The 22131-nt window shown below is 45.2% G+C and overlaps 1 protein-coding gene across 3 annotated transcripts in view; it reads left to right on the forward strand.

The window, feature by feature from the left end:
• The window catches only part of RAD54L2 (RAD54 like 2), a 109750-nt gene extending 87857 nt beyond the window's left edge, over positions 1 to 21893 (forward strand). For all 3 annotated transcript variants that reach the window (XM_060631133.3, XM_060631136.3, XM_060631134.3), the window contains 14 exons: positions 656 to 852; positions 2229 to 2571; positions 3258 to 3435; positions 4685 to 4936; positions 5164 to 5282; positions 6606 to 6724; positions 9594 to 9693; positions 10446 to 10651; positions 11057 to 11229; positions 11970 to 12166; positions 15167 to 15366; positions 16442 to 16531; positions 18740 to 18832; positions 20717 to 21893. In XM_060631133.3, coding sequence (XP_060487116.2) covers positions 656 to 852; positions 2229 to 2571; positions 3258 to 3435; positions 4685 to 4936; positions 5164 to 5282; positions 6606 to 6724; positions 9594 to 9693; positions 10446 to 10651; positions 11057 to 11229; positions 11970 to 12166; positions 15167 to 15366; positions 16442 to 16531; positions 18740 to 18832; positions 20717 to 21711 — 3262 coding nt within the window. In that variant the 3' untranslated portion in view covers positions 21712 to 21893. The remainder of the gene's footprint in view (positions 1 to 655; positions 853 to 2228; positions 2572 to 3257; positions 3436 to 4684; positions 4937 to 5163; positions 5283 to 6605; positions 6725 to 9593; positions 9694 to 10445; positions 10652 to 11056; positions 11230 to 11969; positions 12167 to 15166; positions 15367 to 16441; positions 16532 to 18739; positions 18833 to 20716) is intronic.
• Positions 21894 to 22131: the final 238 nt, after the last annotated feature.

The raw sequence follows: 22131 nt of genomic DNA on the forward strand, positions 1-22131 counted from the left end.
GATAATTGAGAAGATAGACTTTCTCTTCTTCAGAGGCTGCCTTTTGTGATGTTTGGTCACATACATCAAAATGAGGAGACTGTGGGCGGCCCCCTAGGTGATTGATCACCTGCTCTTCTTTCTTGGGTTTCAGGACTGTTAGTCCACATGCAGTTAATGAATTAGAATCAGGACTCAGTTGTTTAGGAGTGGAGAGACTGTGCTCTTAGTGTCATCTGGGCTCTGCTGCCCTTTCTCCTTTACTGCTTGTCCTTAGCTCTTTGCTCATCGGGGCCTGGGAAGGTAAAATGCAGAATATTGCCCTTGCTTTTACTATCTTGTGTTTATTGTGGGAATAATTTGAAATTCTCCCTCAAATGTAGAATTGTAGTCATGCATGTACATCCAAGGGAGTCCTTACTTTTGCTTGCCTTGTGCCATTGCATTTCCGTTTTTCTGATGTTTAACTGTCATTGGTGACCTCCCCATCCATCCTCAGTGCGGTTAGCATCTTTGGGATACTGGGAAGGGGGGCAGCCAGCAAGCCCTATGGTGCTGCCACTGAAGTCCTTGGCAATAAGGACTTCTGAATGTACATCAACGCAGCTCTAATTGTGAGCAATTCTTTCTGGGGAGCAGTGGAAGCAATAATTTTTTTCTCTGTTCACTCTTGCAGGACAATGGCAGCTCGTGCTAAAGTGATGGCTGATTGGGTATCAGAGGGTGGGGTGCTACTGATGGGGTACGAAATGTACAGACTCCTCACCCTGAAGAAATCCTTTGCCACAGGTAGATCGAAGAAAACCAAGAAACGCTCTCACCCGGTCATCATTGATCTGGATGAGGAAGATCGACAGCAGGAGTTTCGGAGAGGTGGGTAGCCTATCCTGGGAATACTCTTAGGGGTAGTGTTTCAGGAAGAAATAGTGTCTGTGGTAGCACCAAGTCAGATGTGAAGATTATTGATGTGAGTTGTATTGTCATGAACCAGAAATCCAGGTCCCTAAGATAGGTGGGATGACCTCCACTGGCTCTCAGAAGATATTGCTTTCCTTGCCTGTCGTGGAATTCTGGGTGGGCCACTCATAGACTGGCTTAGGGAGACTCCCCTGCCCATCTGACCCTGTTTCTCTCACAGAGCAGTTGGGAAAGTGACTTTTCCTCTCACCACATCCTAGAGGTGTTCTGGGGTAGCATTAAGAAAATATTTACAAAGTATTTAAATCACTGATATGCAGAGTAATAATCATATTGTGACTTTATAAAAGGAGAATTTATCCCAGGTTTGTTTTTTGTTTTGTTTTGTTTTGTTTTAGTGAAAGTCATTCCTCTCGTAGTGATAGTTCTGCTCCATCTTCTAAGGGCTTTGCCTGTTTGGGGAAGAAAGTTTTTTTTAGGTTCAGAGGCTGTTTCATTTTATAGGTCTCTCCATCTATAGATTATGTTTGTGCTAGGTTTGCTTCTGTGGTAGAGCTGGGATGAACTTGCCATTTAGCAATGACTGGCAGGTAACTCCAGAAAGATTTGGCCTTTAGCTAGCTCCCCACCAGCCAGCCTGCAGATGGCGCAGAGACACTGGCAATGGTGAAAGTCGACTGAAGTATCTGGATGATTCCAGTCAGTCTCACTTAGACCCATTAAAAAAAAAAAAAAAAAAAAAAAGGTTTTTTTTTTATAAAAATGTTTATTTTTGAGAGAGACAGACAGAAGGCGAGCAGGAGAGGGGCAGAGAGAGAAGGTGAGACACAGAATCTGAAGCAGGCTCTGGACTCTGAGCTGTCAGCACAGAGCCTGATGGAGGGCTCAAACTCACAAACGGTGAGATCATGACCTGAGCCAGAGTTGGATGCTTAACCGACTGAGCCATCTGAGTGCCTCTCACTCAGACCCATTTTTAATCCTAGGCTGGTAGTCTGTAAAGTCACACTCTCTGCCACCCAGTTGATATAAGCCCTAGGTAGGAATGCGAGGTATTTTACTTTGAGCGTAAAGGAGAAAAAGAAAAAAGATAAGGAAAGGAAAGAGGGAAAAGAGATATTTACTGCAAGAGTCAATAGTCCAGGTTAACGTGTCACACCAAATGCACAGGAGCCTGGATGGTTGGCTCCCTTTCACTAATGGGGGCTGACTCTTGCTTTCCTGCTTCCTTCATTTCTTCTGTCTCCTCCAGGGTGCACCCCTACTTCTCATATTGTTGACTAAGAGCAGGCCCTCTCACCCTCTGACTCCGGATCCTCTTCCCTCCCTAGAGTTTGAGAAGGCCTTATGCCGCCCTGGCCCTGATGTGGTGATTTGTGACGAGGGACACCGCATCAAAAACTGCCAGGCCAGCACCTCACAGGCCCTGAAGAACATTCGCTCTCGCCGCCGAGTGGTGCTGACCGGGTATCCCCTGCAGAACAACCTCATTGAGTACTGGTGCATGGTGGACTTTGTGCGCCCAGACTTCCTCGGCACCCGGCAGGAGTTCAGCAACATGTTTGAACGCCCCATCCTGAATGGGCAGTGTATTGACAGCACGCCTCAGGATGTCCGCCTCATGCGGTACCGGAGCCACGTCTTGCACAGCCTCCTGGAAGGCTTTGTGCAGAGGTGAGCCATCCTCAGGGCCCTGTGTTTTGAACCATCAGAGACCCATTGGTGTAACAGGCATGCAAAGCTGTCCCAAAGGGGGACTGTTACAGCAGGAGGGTCCCTCCCTAGTGGGTGATAGTAAAACTTTCCTTTTACTGAGTAGCTTTTCCTGAATAGCACACAAATGATGGATAGCCACTGTTTCAGTCTTCTGAAAGTTTGGCCTAGAAGTACTTCTCTCAGAAGTTAATCTTTGAAGTTTCTAGGGATACCTACCTTACTTGCTGAGAAGCAAAAGAGAGCTAGCCTTCTGCTGACTCTGAAAGCATAGAAATGCTGGTTCCCGGGGGCATGGCCTCACCAGTGTCAGCATCTCGGTACATGTAGTTAGGCCGGTCTAAAACAATTTCCTTGTTTTTCCTTGTTAAGATGGAATATGTGCAGAAAGCTTAGAGAAACAGCCCTAGATCTGGGTATGAACCTGGAGCTCCCGGTCTCTGCCACCCAATCCTCTTTGCTTTAGTTCTTATCCTTAAAATGAGTTTCTTCTGATGATCGCTAAACCAATCCTTATTGTTGTAAGTCTGTTGTGAATGTTGAGATCCTCAAAAGGAGGTGTGGCAGAAATGCAGGATTCTTTTGTTATCCTGCACTGACCCCTCCTGGCCACACTGGCTTGATGATTCTGATCTCTGCCTTTGTAGGAGAGGCCACACTGTGCTGAAGATTCATCTACCTGCCAAGGAAGAAAATGTGATCCTGGTGCGGCTCTCAAAGATCCAGCGAGATTTGTACACACAGTTCATGGACCGTTTCCGAGACTGTGGTAGCAGTGGCTGGCTGGGGCTGAACCCCCTCAAGGCTTTCTGTGTGTGCTGCAAGGTGTGTTGAGGCCTCAGGGAATACTGAGATATGAATGAAGGTTGCACATGGTCCCAAGGAAGTTATTCCTGCTAGGAGTCCTTGATAAGAGAAGAATAAAGTGACAGGGGTCCCCCTCGGTTTGCTGCATTGAAGAACTGGGGGCCCCAAGGAGAAATATGCTGGTTGTGTGCTGCACAGTTCCTGGGGGTGCCACTCAGCCTGTGATATAAATGGTGCTCCTTGCAGTTGTGCAGTTCATCTGGTCAACTTGTGGTACCAAACTTGAGAAATCACTTCCTTTCTCACTGATTTTTTTTCACTTGGGAGAAAGGGGTAGTGGAAAAACATTGTGGGGCAGTTTTTGACTGTTAGCATAATCAAGATTCAAGAAATATATAGCTTAGACAAGTTATTGGGGTACCTTGTGTTTGATTCTGCGTTTAATCAGATTGAGACCTCTTTCATCCTGATAATGTTTGAGATGGTTTGGGGATAGCAAGGCCCAGGTATCTAGCACTAAGCTTCATGAATAGGTTGATGAACCCTGACTTATCTTTAGTATGTGCTTCTTGTTGACTAATGAAGGACCTGCTTCTTTGACAGCTGTCAGCCAGCCTGTTGGGTATTATTCCCAACTGACCACTGCTTTAATGAGTCAACTGAAGGGGTATGTCAGGGGACAGATGGGATTTCAAAATGTTTCTTTTGTAACCACAGTCCTAGACCAGGGCCAGGAAGCTACAGCAGATATGGTCTGTGAGGATGCTACAGTGCCAACACACCCTTCCTATCCCCCCACCTCTGCCCCCACCCCAGGAATTCTCAACTCCTGCTGGGAACAGTCCCTGAAATGACTTCTGGTTGGTCATCTGTAAGTTAGATACATTTGTCCATAGGAAGAGATTGGTCTTGTTTCGTAGTTTCAGACAGTAGTTGGCTATAGCCACACAGTGAAACAGCGGCATTCTTACCCTTATTTAAATAAGAATGCAAGGCTTGTGACACAGCCTTTTTGATTATGCCTATGGGCATATGGGCATGCCTGCTGGTATGAACTCTTCCCCTTGTGTTATGGTGATCACAGTTAGTTAAAATGAAAGCGTAGGCTCTTTGGCTCTGAGGGAGTTGGAGATACTTTAATTTTTAGCGTGACAGTGTATGCTGTAGGACCAGTGTGTGTTTCAGCAAGTACATGTTTCCTGACTCTCTGGGACACCCTTAGCTTGTTCTCTGCCCTGTGTCATTTCCCCTTTAACTTGAACTCCAGATCTGGAATCACCCGGATGTGCTGTATGAAGCCCTTCAGAAGGAGAGTCTGGCCAATGAGCAGGACCTAGATGTGGAAGAACTTGGCTCAGCTGGGACTAGTGCTCGCTGCCCATCACAGGGAACAAAAGGCAAGGGGGAGGACAGCACCTTGGCTTCCTCAATGGGAGAAGCAACCAATAGCAAATTCCTACAAGGGGTTGGCTTCAACCCTTTCCAGGAGCGAGGCAACAACATTGTCACATATGAATGGGTGAGTCAAGCAGAAACTTCTATGCCCATAAACCACTGCTGAGAAGGGATGGTACAAAGCAAAGCCTATGTGGGAAGAGGGTGGGGGTTGTACAATGCATTGTGCTGCCAAGTATCTGCAGGGAACTATAAAGGTTGCCCATGAGTTTCTGCCTTGGAAGGAGTGAATTTTATTTCTAGTGATCTGGCCACGGACCTTCTCTAAGCTGCCTCATTTCTCTATTGCAGGCCAAGGACCTTTTGACTAATTACCAGACTGGGGTCTTAGAGAACTCTCCCAAAATGGTATTGCTTTTCCACCTGATTGAGGAAAGTGTGAAGCTTGGGGACAAGATTCTCGTGTTCAGGTAGGAAGAGAAATTCCCCAATATTACTGTGTATCTATAGTAGAGTGACATAGCCCCTACAGAGTAAGACTGTCTGGGGTAACCCCAGCTCCTTTTTGTTTTGTTTTGTTTTGTTTTCATGCCTCTGCAAACCAGTGCTTCTTGTGAGGACCTTCTTGCATTTCATCTCATTCTTGGAGTTTCTTATTTTGCCCAATGTGATTTCTCTGCAGAGAACTGTTTAAAACCCTAGGCTGACATTGGAGTCATAGTCTAACCCTTCATATTGTGGCCCACATCAGATCTGGCCTGTGGCTTGCCTGAAAGCTAGTTTTTACATTTTTAAACGTTTTAAAAGAAGAAGAAGAAGAAGAATATTCAACAGACTGAATGTGGTCTGCAAAGCCTAAAAATATTTAGTATCTGGCCTTTTCCAGAAAACATTTGCTGACCTCTGATCTAATCTGCTTCGGTCCCTCCCCAGCCTTTTTTTTTTTTAATTAAAAACAATTAAGGAGGAGGGCACCTGGCTGGCTCAGTCAGTAGAGCATGGTGACTCTTGCTCTCAGGGTTGTGAGTTCAAACCCCACGCTGGGTGTGGAGTCTACTTAAAAAAAAAAAAAAAAAAATTTTTTTTTTTTTTTTTTTTTTGTTGCTTTGTATGTAAGGTCAAATAAGTAATATGATTTGTTCCAGAGTTACATTCTGTGGCCAGAGTTTTGAGTTCCATCAAGGCTTGACTCTTCAGGGAAACAGACATATTTTCTTTCAAACAGACATGCTTTCTTTTTGCTCTGGCTAGATTATGCCCCCATTAGAGCTAAGGGGTATCTTGGGAGCCTCAGAGTAAAGGTTTCCATGTGTGGCACACGTTGAGAGGAGAGCGGTAATTCTAACTGGGGGAGAGTTTAGTGTACCGCTGGTTTTATATATCACTTCTGAGGAGACTGCTTCTCTTTATAACTTGAAAGCCCTAGTAAGACCCATAATTTTGATTGTGGCCTGTAGTTAGATCTAATGTATGTAACGTTGGTTTTTAATGCTGATCCTATTTGTTACTATGTACTGAGCTAAACCCCAGAATTTAGGGGAAGTAATTGAGGAAGAATTGAGGAAGTAATAGGGTAGCAAATTTAGTGGGGGTGGTGATAAGTGTATGGACGACTCTGCTCCCATTATGAGCTAGGGAGAATACCCCTAGTGGTTCTTTGTGGGGTTACCTCTTATGGGGAGCAGGTTCTGGGAGCTCCCACTGTCAGAAGGCTATATATGATTGTGAGTCCACTGGGGAACAAGATTCCCTTGGGTCTGGGAGCCTTCTGAACCAAATGTTGTCCCTTCCAGCCAGAGCCTTTCCACTTTGGCTCTCATCGAGGAATTCCTAGGGAAACGAGAAGTGCCCTGTCTACCTGGTGCTGATGGGCAAGGAGTACAGAAGTGGGTTCGAAACGTCAGCTACTTCCGTGAGTTCACTGCTGCTTTGTTTCTGGAGCCTTGGCAGGGTCTGCTTAAGGCTTTCCTTTCCTTCTCTGCATTTTTGTCTTCTACTCCGTTCTCCACCAAATGTGTAGGAGTATCCGGAGTAACCAAAAGCAGGGAGGTATTGAGAGCAAGCTGCTATGTGTGAGGCACTGTACTAGGGGCTGGGGAGCTTGGGCAAGATACGGGGAGAGCAGAGAAGTAGAAGACATAAACCTTGTCTTCATCTGAGATACAGCAACTCCAAGACAAATACAAAGCAGCACTGATCGAGTGCCCTTATAGGTTCTAAGGAGAATAGAATCGTTGTGGGAAGGATGATTGGAGAAGGATTCCTGGAGGAGGCAGAACTTGCAGTAGACTGGTAAAGATGGGGAGAATTTGAATATACAGAGTTAGTGTGGCCCAAAGATCATTCTAGGAAGAAGCAACAGAGTGAATATAGGCCATGATCATGCATTCTGTACAGGGGAGATAGTATCCCTAAGAGGGTGAAAATTGGTTCTTGAGGGGACAAAAAAAAAAAAAAAGCTTAACTTTTCAAAAATATAAAGCTCAAATAGGCATCCAGTAAATAAACATATACAGTATATCTGTGGCATTTAAATTTTCATGAGGGACATGTCAATTGGGGAGAAAAATGTATAAAAAGGCTTCTTAAAGGGGGTGGTCATGAAAAACAAAAGTTGAGAAATATTAACCTCATGTACTTACTGTCCAGATATTGACATTTGGGCCAGATAATTCTTTTTGTAGGTTGGGCAGGGAGGGGGGGTGCGGCAAGGGGGTGCTGTCCTGTGCATTGTAGGACTTTTAGTAGCGTCCCTGGTCGCTATTCGTTAGATGACAGTAGCATCCACCCAGTTATAACATCCAAAAATGTCTCCAGACGCTGCCAACTGTCCCCTGTAGGGTGGGAGGGCAAGGAAATAACCCTTGTTGAGAAACACTGGCCTAAAGGAAGTATTTAGAGAATAGAGGTTCATGGGTGGTAGGAAGACCCAATGCCGAGCTGTGCTTGGGAACTGTGGGAACTCAGGTTGGAAAGGTAGGTCGGGGTGCCAGTTGAAAGAGCCTCTAATACCAATTAAACTGATACTTCCTATAACAGTCATCATCCAGTCCTCCATGTGGTATTTCATCTCCTTAGCTTTGTCCTTTTCTCTCTTTTCCCTAGGGTGACAAATGTAGCCCCTCCTCTCTTATTCATGCTGCTGCTTCTTTTTTTTTTTTTTTTTCCTTCCAAGATTTTATATAAATTCAAGTTAGTTAAGGGTAGTATTAGTTTCAGAAGTGACTTAGTGATTCATCACTTATATACAACACCCAGTGCTCATCACAAGTGCCCTCCTTAATACTCATCATGCATTTAGCCCATCCCCCACCCACCTCCCTGCCAGCAACCCTCAGTTTGTTCTCTATAGTTAAGAGTTTCTTAGGTTTGCCTCCTTCTCTGTTTTTATCTTATTTTATTTTTCCTTCCCTATGTTCATCTGTTTTATGTCTTAAATTACATATATAAATGAAATCATAGGGTATTTGTCTTTCTCTGACTTATTTCACTTAGCATAATATCATCCAGCTCCATCCATGTTGCAAATGGCAAGATTTCATTCTTTTTCATTGCTGAGTAGTATTCCATTGTATGTTACATACATACAAACCACATCTTCTTTATCCATTCATCAGTCAGTGGACATTTGGGCTTTTTCCATAATTTGGCTGTTGTTGATAATGCTGCTATAAACATTGGGGTGCATGTCCCCCCCCCCTTTTTTTTTGCTTGTGCCCCTTTGAATCAATATTTTTGTATCCTTTGGATACATACCGAGTAGTGCAGTTGCTAGGTTGTAGGGTAGTTCTATCTTTAACTTTCTGAGGAACCTCCACACTCTTTTCCAGAGTGGCTGCTCCAATTTGCATTACCACCAACAGTGTAAGAGTGTTCCCCTTTCTCTGCATCCATGCCAACATCTGTTGTTTCCTGAGTTATTAATTTTAGCCATTCTGACAGGTATGAGGTGGTATCTCATTGTGGTTTTAATCATCCCTGATGATGAGTGATGTTGAGCATTTTTTCATGTGTCTGTTAAGCCATTTGTATGTCTGCTTTCAAGAAATGTCTGTTCATGTCTTCTGCCCATTTCTTAACTGATTTTTTTTGGTGTTTTTGGGTATTGAGTTTGATAAGTTCTTTATAGATTTTGGATACTAGCCCTTTCTCCTATATGTCATTTGCAAGTATCTTCTCCCATTCTGTAGATTGCCTTTTAGTTTTGTTGATTGTTTTCTTTGCTGTTATTCATGCTTCTTAATTGAAGGTTACTTTTTCCCCTTCCTTTGAACTTCCTTCTTTTCATCCATATGCCCCATCCCACTGCCCCAGATCTATTCTTTTTAATGTCTCCTTATAGTAAGCTCTTAATCATAGGAGTTTGTTAACAATGCAAATTCCTGGTGGAGGGACAACATCCATATCACAACACAGAACTCTTAGTCCTTGTGCACTCACCAGGATTTACAAGACTGAGGTAGAGAGGTCACCCTGAGCCAGCTTTTACCAAGCTTCCGTATTTAGAGTGGTTCTTATGCAATCTAAAGTCTAGGAACCTTGACCTTAGAATTAGTTTGTCTATTAAAGGGAGAAACATAGTTTGTAATCCTTGTTGCACATGGCGATATTTGAAAATTATAGGTGCCTGCGACTCACTGTATACCCATGGAATGTCCATGGGGGTGGAATCAGAATACTGTAGTGTATTTGTTTTGTTTTAAAAACACATTTGCCCAGTGATTTTGCTGTGTACCCGTGCCCTTATATGTCCATTTCTTGTGGTTTTCCTTCTGTCCTAGGGCTAGATGGTAGCACCCCTGCCTTTGAGAGGGAGCGGCTCATTAATCAGTTCAATGATCCCAGCAACCTCACCACCTGGCTATTCCTTCTGTCCACAAGGTGAGTGGATCCTGAGAGCAGAGGTCAGAGGGCTGTATTCAGGGCATCTAGCCACGTGGGCAGGTACCCAAAGGCTCATCCGAGTTTCATCAGAAGAGATCTGCTCGGGTTTGTGACTTGTTTTTGAAGTCAGAGAGGGAACCCCAAAAGGAAGTTGTGTTAGAAAGGTAGTCATCATGATAGTGTCACGAAGTTCTTTGAGCCCTTCATTAATAATAGTCATACTTAGCTTTTCTCTCAGGAGTATTCTGAGTCTTAGATGATGGGATTAATGTGAAAGTGCTTTAAAAAGTAGAAAGTGTAATGTAACTGTAAAAGGCGATGGCATTATTTGTCTTATGCCAAGCAGCTTGAAGGCTGTGCTGTGTTCTGCCATCAGAATGCCCTTGATGGGTGTGAACTAGTCATTTTCCTAAGCTGTTAGACTAAACACACCAGAAACATCTGTATGCAGAGGTTTCCCTTCACCAAGTGACCTCACTCTGGGGCCAGGATGCAGGGGCCTTACTAATTACAGAGGAGCAGAGAGTGGGTTTTCTTTCAAAACTGGTCAACACTTCTGTTTTGGATTTTCAGGGCATACTTTTCAGTGCTTGAGCAATGTACTGTTCATCAGCAGGAGAGTACAATCCTCCAGTATGTCATGCTTAGGACAAAGGAGGTGATATGGGGCTATCAGTCACAGTCAAATTTCAGTTTGAAAACGGTCTTTAAAACGAAAGGTTCTATGATTGTTGGCTTGTGTTTTACAGGGCTGGATGCTTGGGTGTGAATCTGATCGGTGCCAACCGAGTGGTGGTGTTTGATGCTTCTTGGAACCCTTGCCATGATGCCCAGGCAGTGTGTCGGGTATACCGTTATGGCCAGAAAAAGCCCTGTCATATCTATCGCCTTGTGGCTGATTTCACCCTTGAAAAGAAGATCTATGACCGACAGATTTCCAAGCAGGGCATGTCAGGTAGGGTATCTTTCAGGCACAATATTATCCTTATTGTATCAGTGGTGGGAGGGGAGGGGCAGGTTGTAGGAACACAGGTAAGCTTTGAATCACAGAAAGTCAGCAGTTCCTCCCATCTCATTCTGATTCAAATAATTGCTTAAGAGGTGATTGACCTCAACTTGTCCTGGGCAGGTTTAATGATAAGAACTGAGTGTAGGTATACAGGTTTCTCTTATGATATTTCCATTTCACCAGGGCCTCAGACCTGGTCTTTGACTTTCAAATATGGGATGGACTGAGGTAGTTTAGATATTAGTGACAGTTATACCAACCACAACCTCTCTTGTCTGCCAACCTTTGTAGCTGTGCTTTTGCAGTCTTCTCTGCCACATACTGACTTTCTCCATGTCTTCTCTCTTCTAGATCGGGTGGTGGATGATCTCAATCCAATGCTGAACTTTACCCGGAAGGAGGTGGAGAACCTACTGCACTTTGTTGAGAAGGAGCCAGCTCCCCAAGCATCCTTGAACATAAAGGGGATCAAGGAGCCAGTACTCCAACTTGCCTGTCTGAAGTACCCTCACCTCATCACCAAGGTGAGAGCCTGGGATGCATGCAGTTCCCAGTACAGCAGTCTCCACTCAGGGAAGCTTGTCTAGCAAACTACTTTCCTTCATCTGAAGCTTTGTTTCATACAGAAGACTTGAACTTATCTGGTTCTCTCCTTACCCTGCGAAGTTTCCCACCCCAGTCTTATTCTAGCAGTGCTCAGCTCAGCCATGTGGAATAATTTGTCCAGTGTGAGTTTTTCCTAGCAGAAAGAAGGGGTAAAGTTCTAGAAATGTAGTCTAGTAATTCTCTGAACTCTCCCATCCTTTTATTTTTTAAGTGTTTATTTATTTTGGAAGAGAGAGAGAGTGAGCATATGTGCCGTACCCGTGTGAGCCAAGGAGAGAGAGGGAGATAGAGAAAATCCCAAGCAGGCTCCACACAGTCAGTGTGGAGCCCAACACGGGGCTCCATCTCACAAACCATGAGATCATGACTTGAGCCGAGATTAAGAGTTGGATGCTTAATGGACTGAGCTACCCAGGCGCCCCTCTCCCATCCTTTTGATATAGAAGGCACATTTGGGCTGTCTGAAGGTGGGGCTGGGTTAAAGTTGTGAGTTATACTCTTGACAAAAAGACAGTAAACCTGCTTATGTGTCTGTGAGCAGGCTCTTTGCGAGTGCTGGAGATAGCCAGCCCTTTCTCAGTTTCAGAGTAAGCCTCATTGTATATCAGTTGTGTTGGCACAGACTGATAATTAAATCAATGTCCTCCTGTGTCCCCAGGAGCCTTTTGAGCATGAGTCACTGCTCCTTAACCGAAAGGATCACAAGCTGACCAAGGCTGAGAAAAAAGCAGCAAAGAAAAGCTATGAGGAAGACAAGCGCACATCCGTCCCCTATACCCGCCCGTCGTATGCGCAGTATTACCCTGCAAGCGACCAGAACCTGACCAGCATCCCTGCTTTCAGTCAGAGAAACTGGTGAGTCACTGAAAGGGGAGGAAGGCCTGCTGCTGGGCCAGGCCCAAACCTTTTGACTGGTTCTGTTTTTAAAGTTTGTTTATTTCTGAGACAGAGAGAGACCAAGCATGAGTGGGGGAGGGGCAGAGAGAGAGGGAGACACAGAATCAGAAGCAGGCTCGAGGATCTGAGCTGTCAGAACAGAGCCCGACACGGGGCTCGAACTCACAAACTGTGACATCATGACCTGAACCGAAGTTGGTCGCTCAACCAATTGAGCCACCCAGGTTGAGCCCTGACTGGTTCTGTTTTAACAAAGGGAGAGCCTATAACTTGCTTGCTGGCTGTTGTGAACCGACAGGTTCTGCTCTTGGATGAGGTTCCAAAGCAGTTCAGCAGCCCTGGTGTTTTAAGTGGCTCTGGCTGAAAGAGTGACCTACTGGCTTTGTGACTCAGAAGAGTCCTTCTAGACTCCTGGAGAGGTGCAGCTTCCCAAGACACAGAGGCCCACCCCTCCCACACAGCTGCCTTCATATCTGTAGCGCCTTGGTCCTAGATCTTGCTTAAGCAGTGAAGTTCAAGGGTGAAGGCCAGGTCTTTTGCGGGTCTTGGATTGCAGTCAAGGAATTCTGCTGCTCTTAATGGGATTTTCATTGTGTGGCTGTGCCACAATTCTGAGAAAAAAATCTTTTTCTTGAGAACAGCTTCCAAAGTATGAACATGATAGAAGCCAGTTGCTAAGCAAAGAGCTTCTTTGTAAGAAATTACAAAACATTGTCTACGTTTAATTTTTTTCATTTTAAGGCAAAGTACTTCATAGGCCTTACCAGATTGACTGCCTGATTGAGTGGTTTGCATTAAAAAAAATTTTTGTTTTATTATCCTTTTTTTAAAAGTTTTTTTACCTTTATTTATTTTTGAGAGACAGAGCACAAGTGGGGAAGGGCAGAGAGAGAGAGAGAGAGGGAGACACAGAATACGAAGCAGGCTCCAGGCTCTGAGCTGTCAGCACAGAGCCCAATGCGGGGCTTGAACTCACGAACCTTGAGATTATGACCTGAGGTGATGTCGGACGCTTAACTGACTGAGCCACCCAGGTGCCCCTAAAACTTTTTTCCTATGAAGATTACGTGTTAAAAAAAAACTTGACAAATGAGGTTCTAAGGAAAATGAAACCATGTAAATTTTACTTAAGACTAATTTTTGGTGAGTAAATTTGCTACTCTTTTTTTTTTTTTAATGTTTATTTTTGAGAGAGAGACAGAGCATGAGCAGGGGAGGGGCAGGGAGAGGAAGACACAGAATCCAAAGCAGCTCTAGGTTCTGAGCTGTCAGCACAGAGCCTGAGGCGGGGCTTGAACTCATGAACCGTGAGATCGTGACCTGAGCCAAAGTCAGAAGCCTAACTGAGTGAGCCACCCAAGTGCTCCAAATTTGCTACTTTTTATGTACAAGATGCTTTCAAGAAAAATGTTATTCTCTTTCAAAGCCTTCAGACTTTATTTCTGTGTCATTTTCCAAGATACTATTGTCTGGGAATGTTCTCCTTTCTTGTCCTCCACCTGTTTTTTCTCTTTTCTGGGCTTCCCCATGAAGCAACAGGAATGGAGTAAGCCTGAACCCAGTGAGAAAAAAGCCATGTTGGGGGAAGATGTGACAAATGGGCTGGGCTGTGGGCTTTTGTGGCCCATCTCTGGTTCTGTGGGAGGCACTAGCCTCTCACAGCACTTGATGAGCCGTACCATGATCCTGTTGATTCTTCCTCCTGTCTGGGTATATGTGAGGAGGGCTTTCTGCCCAATTTCCTTGCTTCAACCCCTGCAGAGTAGGGAGCTTAGGCTAGGTTCCTGTTACCCTGACTTTTACCCTGATCTGACTTTGAATTCTGGGAAGACTCCCACTGGCATCTGACCAGGGCTGCTAGCCCTGCTAGCTCCTGCAAAGCCACCCTGGGCAGACTGAGGAAATGGGACTCAGAGCATAGGAAATGAGACATAGAGCTTACTGTGCTCTATGGCCTATCTAGGAATACAGGAGTCCACAGGGCCCAGAGGGCTACCCAAAATTGCCTGTAGCAACCTCAGAGCAATGTTCTTCGGTCAGGTCAGAAAGAATATACCAGTCCAAGGAGGTCTCCCCGCCAAGACTGAAGACCAAAGGCACAAATTTCAGAAAGCTTAGAGACAGGATCTTAATTTCAAAAATCTTAAATCAGGAGTAGTTTTCTCAAGGTACCAACATTCACTTGAAAGGAAAGTGAAGAATGAGGAGTGCATCATTGACCATCGGGTAACATTTGGCATGCTGGCATAAGATGCACAGCGGTGCTCAGGCTGGCCATGGCTGTGTGCCATTCAGAGACCCAGGTTCTGTGAACAGCGTTTTGGCTGCCGCTGCTTTGTAGTGGTCATGACTAGAGGAGTACTTTGGACATTGGCCCCAGGAGGAGCCCAATGAAGTGTAATGTGGAGGAGAGAGGTGTCTGCATTACTTATTGAAACTAGAGGTTCCAGATAATAAAGATGGTTGATGTTGAACATGTGCTCTCTCAAGATCACCTGAACATGTGGCATTACATGGCCTTTTCCTGGGTGAGTGGGGAAAATTACACCCCTTTGCCTTCAACTTGGCATGCACTGTGTTCTGAAGAATTTCTTCTCCCTTATTGCATCTTTACCTTTTCCTAACTTCCCTCCAAGGACTAATCCCTAATGTATGTAGATAGTCCAAATTCTAGAGGAGCAAATGTCACCTCAGATCTCCAAAAAGATATTATTCTGCTGACATCTGATTCTTCTTTGACTCTGAGAGGCTGTATGTCTTAGTGCCACTCTGTCTCAGTCCTGCTTCTAGTCTCCTTTTGAATTGGCCATACTCTGCAGGTTTTTCTGGTTCTTCTCAATAGCAGCTGAGAATGGGGGCACTGTAGAATGGGGGAATCTGGAGAAACTCTGCAGCCTTTGCAGAAAGGTAAGGGCTGTTCTGCTAAAGTCTCTTAGTGTGTTTGTCTTTCTCTCACAGGCAGCCAACACTGAAGAGTGATGAGAAGCCTGTGGCCAGTGTTCGTCCTGTGCAGTCCACCCCCATCCCTATGATGCCCCGGCATGTCCCACTGGGAGGCAGTGTAAGCTCTGCCTCCAGCACAAATCCAGCCATGAACTTCCCGATCAACTACCTACAGCGAGCGGGGGTCCTTGTGCAGAAGGTGGTCACCACAACAGGTTGGGAACTCCTAGGTCCTCTTCCAGGGCTACCTATCCCTTTTAAACTTACTTTGTTCATTCAGGAAGTATTTATTAAACACCTTTTATATTCTAGGCCTTACTACACTGGCACTGTGGGTAAAAATAGAGAAGATAGTCCCTGATCTTGAGGAATTTGCATTCTAATGGAATATCTTAAGAATTCTAACATGGAACTGGGTTTTTTTAAATGTGATATGTAGGATAGACACTGTAGAGATTGTGGAAATTTCACGGGAACACAGAGTTGGTCTGAGAGGTGTGAATGTGTTGAGTCCTGCCTGACTGTAGGGTCAGCTGGGTATAAACTGTCAACTTCCCTAATTAATTAGAATACCTGAATGTCACTTGCTTCTTTCTTTGTGAGTTTGATGTGAATTGAGCATGGTGGGCCAGTGGTAGGAGGCTGGCAGCCCGTCTCTCTCTGCAGTTGGTTCTTTGGGAAGGAAAGCATTTCATGGAGCTGTTTTTCATCTTATTACCTAGAAATATTCATGGTACATAAATTTGAATAAAAATACCTTAGATTTTTGAGTATGAAAATAATATGTGTCCATTATAAAAAATTGTGAAATGACTAAAGACAAAAAGCGAGCCCCTTATAATCCTACTTCTGCTGATTCTCGAACATACGTTTTATTCTTTAGTTAGGTGTGGAGTAATGCCAGCAAGGAAGAGGATGAGGCCACTTTTGGAGCCTAAAGTGATGTGGAGCAGATGGATTCAGATGGCTTAGAGAGGAGGACAACAAACAAATACAGAAATAATCATTTGAACTAGAACTTTTTCCAAACTAAAACTATGAATTTTTAATTAAATCAAGGGAAATTGATCAGAAAGATGATCAGATTTTTTAAAAGGTTCTCATTCTCACAGTATTCTTTGCTAGGCAACTGTGAGAGGAGGCCCTGCTTGCTTCTCCTCCCTTGGTTCAGACCTCTGCTCCACTGAGAGGCTTTAGGGAAGCCATTGAGGAACAGGGGTAGACACGGACTTTGCATCTTCTTCCCTTCTCAGTCAGGTAATCTAAATCTGAGGTCTGTATCTTCACTAGATATTGTTATTCCTGGACTCAACAGCTCCACAGATGTACAGGCGAGAATTAATGCTGGTGAGAGCATTCACATCATCCGTGGGACGAAAGGTAAGAGCCCGACTACAGGGCCCATCCTCTACTTTTGGTTCAGAGTGTGGGACTGGGAAGCAGAATAAATATATATGGCCTGAGCTAGAGGGAGGATAGGAATCGTCCTATGTAAGAATGTCACATGTGGAGGGAGCATGAGAAGAAGCATTTCTAGGAGCTTAGCAGAGTTGGGGTGGGCCCAAAAGAGATCTGTCTGTGGCTTAAAAGAAGAGTGTTAGGGTCTCTCCATTCCTGTATTTTTGTCCTTGTTTTTATGGAGAATCTTGAGTTGAGTTTGAATAGACACCATGTTTTGTATCAGTCACAGTGTGTTGATAGTGATGCTATCAGCTAGAAGTGCCTGGGTACGACCTGGTGGTATACTAATCATGGCAAGCCCCCACAGACATTTCCCAGAGCCAGTGTGGTGACTGGACTGGCCCTGTGGTTCTTACTGTGATTGCATGATGCACCTCAGCAGCAACCATCAGTGGACTTTGAAAAAACAAAGTTTATGACTCACAGGTCCTGGTAGGTGCACAGCACCCCAGGGCCACACAATGAGTTTATGGGTAGAGAAACGGGGAGAGAAGGCCTGGGTTTCTATTAGGATCCAGGAGTTGGGGTGGTTAGAGTTTTGTGGGTTACTCTTTATTGGTAAATTTAAAACGTAAGAGCAGGAATTAGGGAATGGGAAAGGAAAAGCAGGGTCACTCAGGGTTCAATTTTCTGAGTTACTCTGGGCTTTCTAAAAGGGGAACTTCATGGGTAGGCACAGTCTGGTTCCTTATCTACTTGTTTAGTTAGTAGCTGTCATACAGGTGCAATTGGCTTATTTGAGATAGATGCGTTTGAAGTGGATGCCTTGTTAAACAACAGCTTAATGCCTGGCACTTACACTGCACACAGGGAGACCAAAAGTGGAGGGAAAGAGCTGTGGAATGGGTTATTAGCTAACATGTATGTTGCTGTGTTGTCTTACCCACTTGCCCAGAGTGGGGTGGAGGTCTCAATTAGGAAATGTATTGGGTAGATAAATTAGTATCTGTGGGTTGCATGACAGACATTTTGAGTGTGGTAATTTAAAAAGTCCACTGCCTCTGTCCTGCTTATAGACTGTAGACGGAGATGAGATTACTGGAATGAGAAGTCTGGACTGGACATTGTCAGAATGCATTCTGAACCTATCATTCATATCAACCTTTACTACGAGGCTCCCTGAGGCTATTTAGCAAGGAGATTTTGCCGTAGCTTCTGTTGGGTCAAAGTACCTTTTAGGCTCAGGGAAAAGATGCCATGAAGTACATGACCCACAGAGAAGATTATACCCAGCCTCCTTACCAGACTCTTCCTAGCCTAAAGCATGGGTCAGCAAACTATGGCCCATGGGCCAAATCCAACCTGCTTGGATTCTGTAACTGTGAGCTAAGCATGGGTTTTACATTTTTAATTGGCTAAAAAAAAAATCAAAAGAATACTGTTTTGTGACACCTAAAAATTATATGAAATTCACATTTCAGTGTCCCTAAATAAAGATGTTTGGAGCACAGCCATGCCCAGCTGTTTTCAATCTATAGTAGCAGAGTTGCGTGGTGTAACAGAGACCTTTTGGCCCACAAAGGCAAAAATATTTACCAGCTGGCCCTTTAAGAAAAAGTTTGCTGACCTTTAGCCCAGAGGCAGCCCTGACCTTCCAGGAGATTGATATCAAAAAACAGAGAAGGTAGGGTTGTGCCCTATGGGAACAGAATGCTGGTCTTAAATTATTCCTATCAAGGTAGAAGAAGGTGTTGAGGCAACGAGGCTCCTTCTTCCCAGATTAAGAGGACTCCTGCCAGAGTACTTCATCCAGAACCAAGGCAGCCAGCTTACTCTCTTTCACAGCATCCTGTTTATTTTCTCCATTGCATTTCATCTTTCCTGATATTTTCTGGTATCATTGTCTCTTTCTCTAGAAGTTGAGCCCTTTGAGACAGGTCCCTTTTCTGTCTTAACGTTCTTCAGTGTCTACAACAATGCCTCATAGTCACACAGTCTTATGGAGTAAATGAATAATACTGGGTCCACAGTTCAATCGGTCCACTTGTCATTTCAGGGGATCTCAAGAAAGGGCATAAGACCTAATTTTATAGCTGGTTTCCCAGCCCACGATGCCTAGGCCTGGGGTTCCCAGGGTTGGCTGATTGTGTATCTGCTTCTAGCAGCCTTCCTCCTGTTTTTTGTTAGGGACATACATTCGCACCAGTGATGGGCGGATCTTTGCTGTCCGAGCAACTGGCAAACCGAAGGTCCCAGAAGATGGTCGGATGGCTGCCTCAGGTATAGGGCTTCTACTTTCTATTGACCTGCATGGCATTTGTTTGTTTGTTTGTTTTGGTTTGTAATTAATTAATTTTTTTAATAACGTGTATATAGTTCACAATTCAAAAGGTTTAAGAGGGGTAAAGTGAAAAGTAAGTTTTGCTCCCCCCACACTCCCAGCCATCTATTGCTCCTTTCTGAAGGTGCTACTCTCATTTGCTTTCTTCAGAGATACATTATACATATACTTGGTACAGGAATGTGTGTGTGTGTGTGTGTGTGTGTGTGTTAAGTATACATATGTAACTTTTCTCTGTATTTAAAAAAAATTTTTTTTTTATATTTATTTTTGAGAGAGAGAGAGAGAGACAGAGCGTGAGTGGGAGAGGAGCGTGAGTGGGAGAGGAGAGGGAGACACAGAATCTAAAGCAGGCTCCAGGCTCTGAGTTGTCAGCACAGAGCCCAACACAGGGCTCGAACCCACAAACCGTGAGATCATGACCTAAGCTAAAGTTGGACACTTAACCAACTGAGCCACCCAGGCATCCCATCTCTGTATTTTTATTTTTTATTTATTATTTTAAACTTTATTTATTTATTTTGAAAGAGAGGGAGAGCTTGAGCTCAAGCAGGGGAGGAGCAGAGAGAGAAATCCCAAGCAGGCTCCACACTGTCAGCGCAGAGCCTGACAAACCCACAAACCGTGAGATCATGACCTAAGCTGACATCAAGAGTCAGACGCCTAACTGGCTGAGCCACCCAGGCTCCCCCTCTATATTTATAAAACAGATGCTAACTTACTATACTATACTGTTTATTTTTTCACTCACTAGTGTATCTCAGTACTTGTTCCTTACCATTTCTTTAGATGTGCCTTATTGAAGGTGTACACAGGATGCTGTTAGATGGGTATAACACAGCGCATTACCGAGATCCCTGTCCTTGGACATTTACATTGTTTCACTCCCCTCTTAACAGTACTGGTTCATAGTCATGTGGGTATGTCTATAGGATGAATTCCTAGAAGTGGGATTGCCAAGTCAAAGAGTGTGTATGTGGCACATTAACAGTGTTAGGAACTCTGTCCAAGTTCCCCTCTACAGGAGTGCCTCTCATCTATCCTTCCTCTGTGGAGTATGAGCACTAGACTGCTCTTGCTTCCAGCTTTTATTATGGAAATTTCCATACCTCCAGACAAGTTGAAAGAACAGCACGGTGAGCACCCATGTACCCTGCATCTAGGTCCAGTGACTGTTACTGTTCTCATAAACTTTCTTCTCTCTCTCCCTTCCTATTATTGGAACTATTTGCAAATAGTGCTGAAGATGTCGTGTCATTTTACCTTTTAAGTACTTCAGCACACATCTCTTAAGAGTAAGGACATTCTGCTCCTAGCCACAACACCATTATCACATTAAAAAGCTTAAAACTCCATAATAGTACCTGCTATCTAGACTATATCCCCACTTGTCCCCGTTGTCTTTCATGGCCATGGATTGGGTTTTGTTTTTAAACTAGGATGGACCTTTTTTTAAACTTCATTTTCCTTTTCCCTCCCATCTTGGTCACTGGCTGTCTCTGCCCCCAGGAAGAGTCCAACTTGTTGCAGAAATGATCTCTTAGCTTTTCATATTCATTATCTCCTAGAATTCACTTTGGTCGAGTTTCACAGATTGGGTACCTGGGGTGTAGAGAAGTTATATGTCTTATCATAGACTCGTTTCCTAGATCAAAGGATTTCTTTCTTTGTGACTGGGAAAAGTTGACTGGGTGATGTTTGGATATCAAACTCTTTGAATTTGGGGGACCACAGGACAAGGGTTTTTTTTAATGGAATTTTTCCTATACTCTCCTTCTCTCCCTGGCCATTTTGGTTCTCAGTTACCTACATTTTATCCCCAGGTTCCCAGGGGCCTTCTCTCGAATCCACAAGCAACGGCAGACACAGTGCCTCATCACCCAAAGCCCCCGACCCCGAGGGGCTGGCCAGGCCCGTCTCTCCAGACAGCCCGGAGATCATCAGTGAGCTCCAGCAGTATGCAGATGTGGCTGCCGCCAGGGAATCCCAACAGAGCTCCCCAAACTCCAATGCCGCCCTGCCTGGCCCCCCGGCTCAACTCGTGGACAGCAGTGCTGTTCCTGGGACAGCTCTCGGGACTGAGCCTCGACATGGGGGTCATTGCCTCAATAGTTCCCTCTTGGTGACCGGCCAGCCCTGTGGTGACAGGAACCCAGTGTTGGACTTACGGGGCCATAAGCGAAAGATGGCCACGCCACCTGCTGCCCAAGAGTCAGCCCGCCGGCGGTCCAGGAAAGGCCACCTGCCAGCCCCCGTGCAGCCGTACGAACACGGGTATCCAGTTTCTGGCGGGTTTGCCATGCCACCCGTCTCCTTAAACCATAACCTCACCGCTCCCTTCACCTCCCAGGCTGGGGAGAACTCCTTGTTTATGGGCAGTACCCCCTCCTACTACCAGCTGTCCAATTTGCTGGCAGATGCCCGCCTGGTGTTTCCAGTGACTACTGACCCTCTGGTGCCAGCAGGCCCCGTCAGTTCCTCCTCCACGGCTACCTCAGTCACTGCCAGCAACCCCACCTTCATGCTCAACCCATCTGTTCCAGGGATACTACCCAGCTATTCACTCCCATTCTCACAGCCACTCCTGTCCGAGCCGAGGATGTTTGCGCCTTTTCCTTCCCCTGTCTTACCCAGCAACCTTTCACGGGGCATGTCTGTCTACCCAGGCTACATGTCCCCACATGCAGGCTACCCTGCTGGCGGCCTCCTCCGGTCCCAGGTGCCTCCATTTGACTCTCATGAGGTTGCTGAGGTGGGCTTCAGCTCCAATGATGATGAGGATAAGGACGATGATGTGATAGAGGTCACTGGGAAATAGCTGGGGAGCCCCTCTCCACCTCACTCGGGGCCCCCCAGCAGGTTGCCCACCAAGCTGAAAGGCAGCAATCTGGGCTTTCTGAGAATAGGGCACTTGGCAGGAGGGGAAAGGAAGAGGGCAAAGAAAGGTGGTTGACTGTAGTGGCAGGGCTCTGTTGCTGTGTAACAAAAGAGGCAAAATAATCCAACAGAGCAGCAATAGCGGGAAATCAGGGACCCAAAACAGGAATGAAGGGGCAGGGCAGCCTGCCTCTCTTCCTGCCTGCCTTGCTTATGCTGTGTGCTTGCTTGCTTGCCATCTGAGTGTAGAAGCTCACATCCCATTTCTGTCTTTGGGAACATTCTCTCCCAAGAGAGCTGCCTTACTGGGTGACTTAGCTTGGCCTGGAGAGGGGAGGGGAGGGAAGGAGGGTAAGTGAAG

The sequence above is a fragment of the Panthera onca genome, chromosome A2, assembly GCF_046562875.1.
Source record: "Panthera onca isolate mPanOnc1 chromosome A2, mPanOnc1 haplotype 2, whole genome shotgun sequence".
NCBI lineage: Eukaryota > Metazoa > Chordata > Mammalia > Carnivora > Felidae > Panthera > Panthera onca.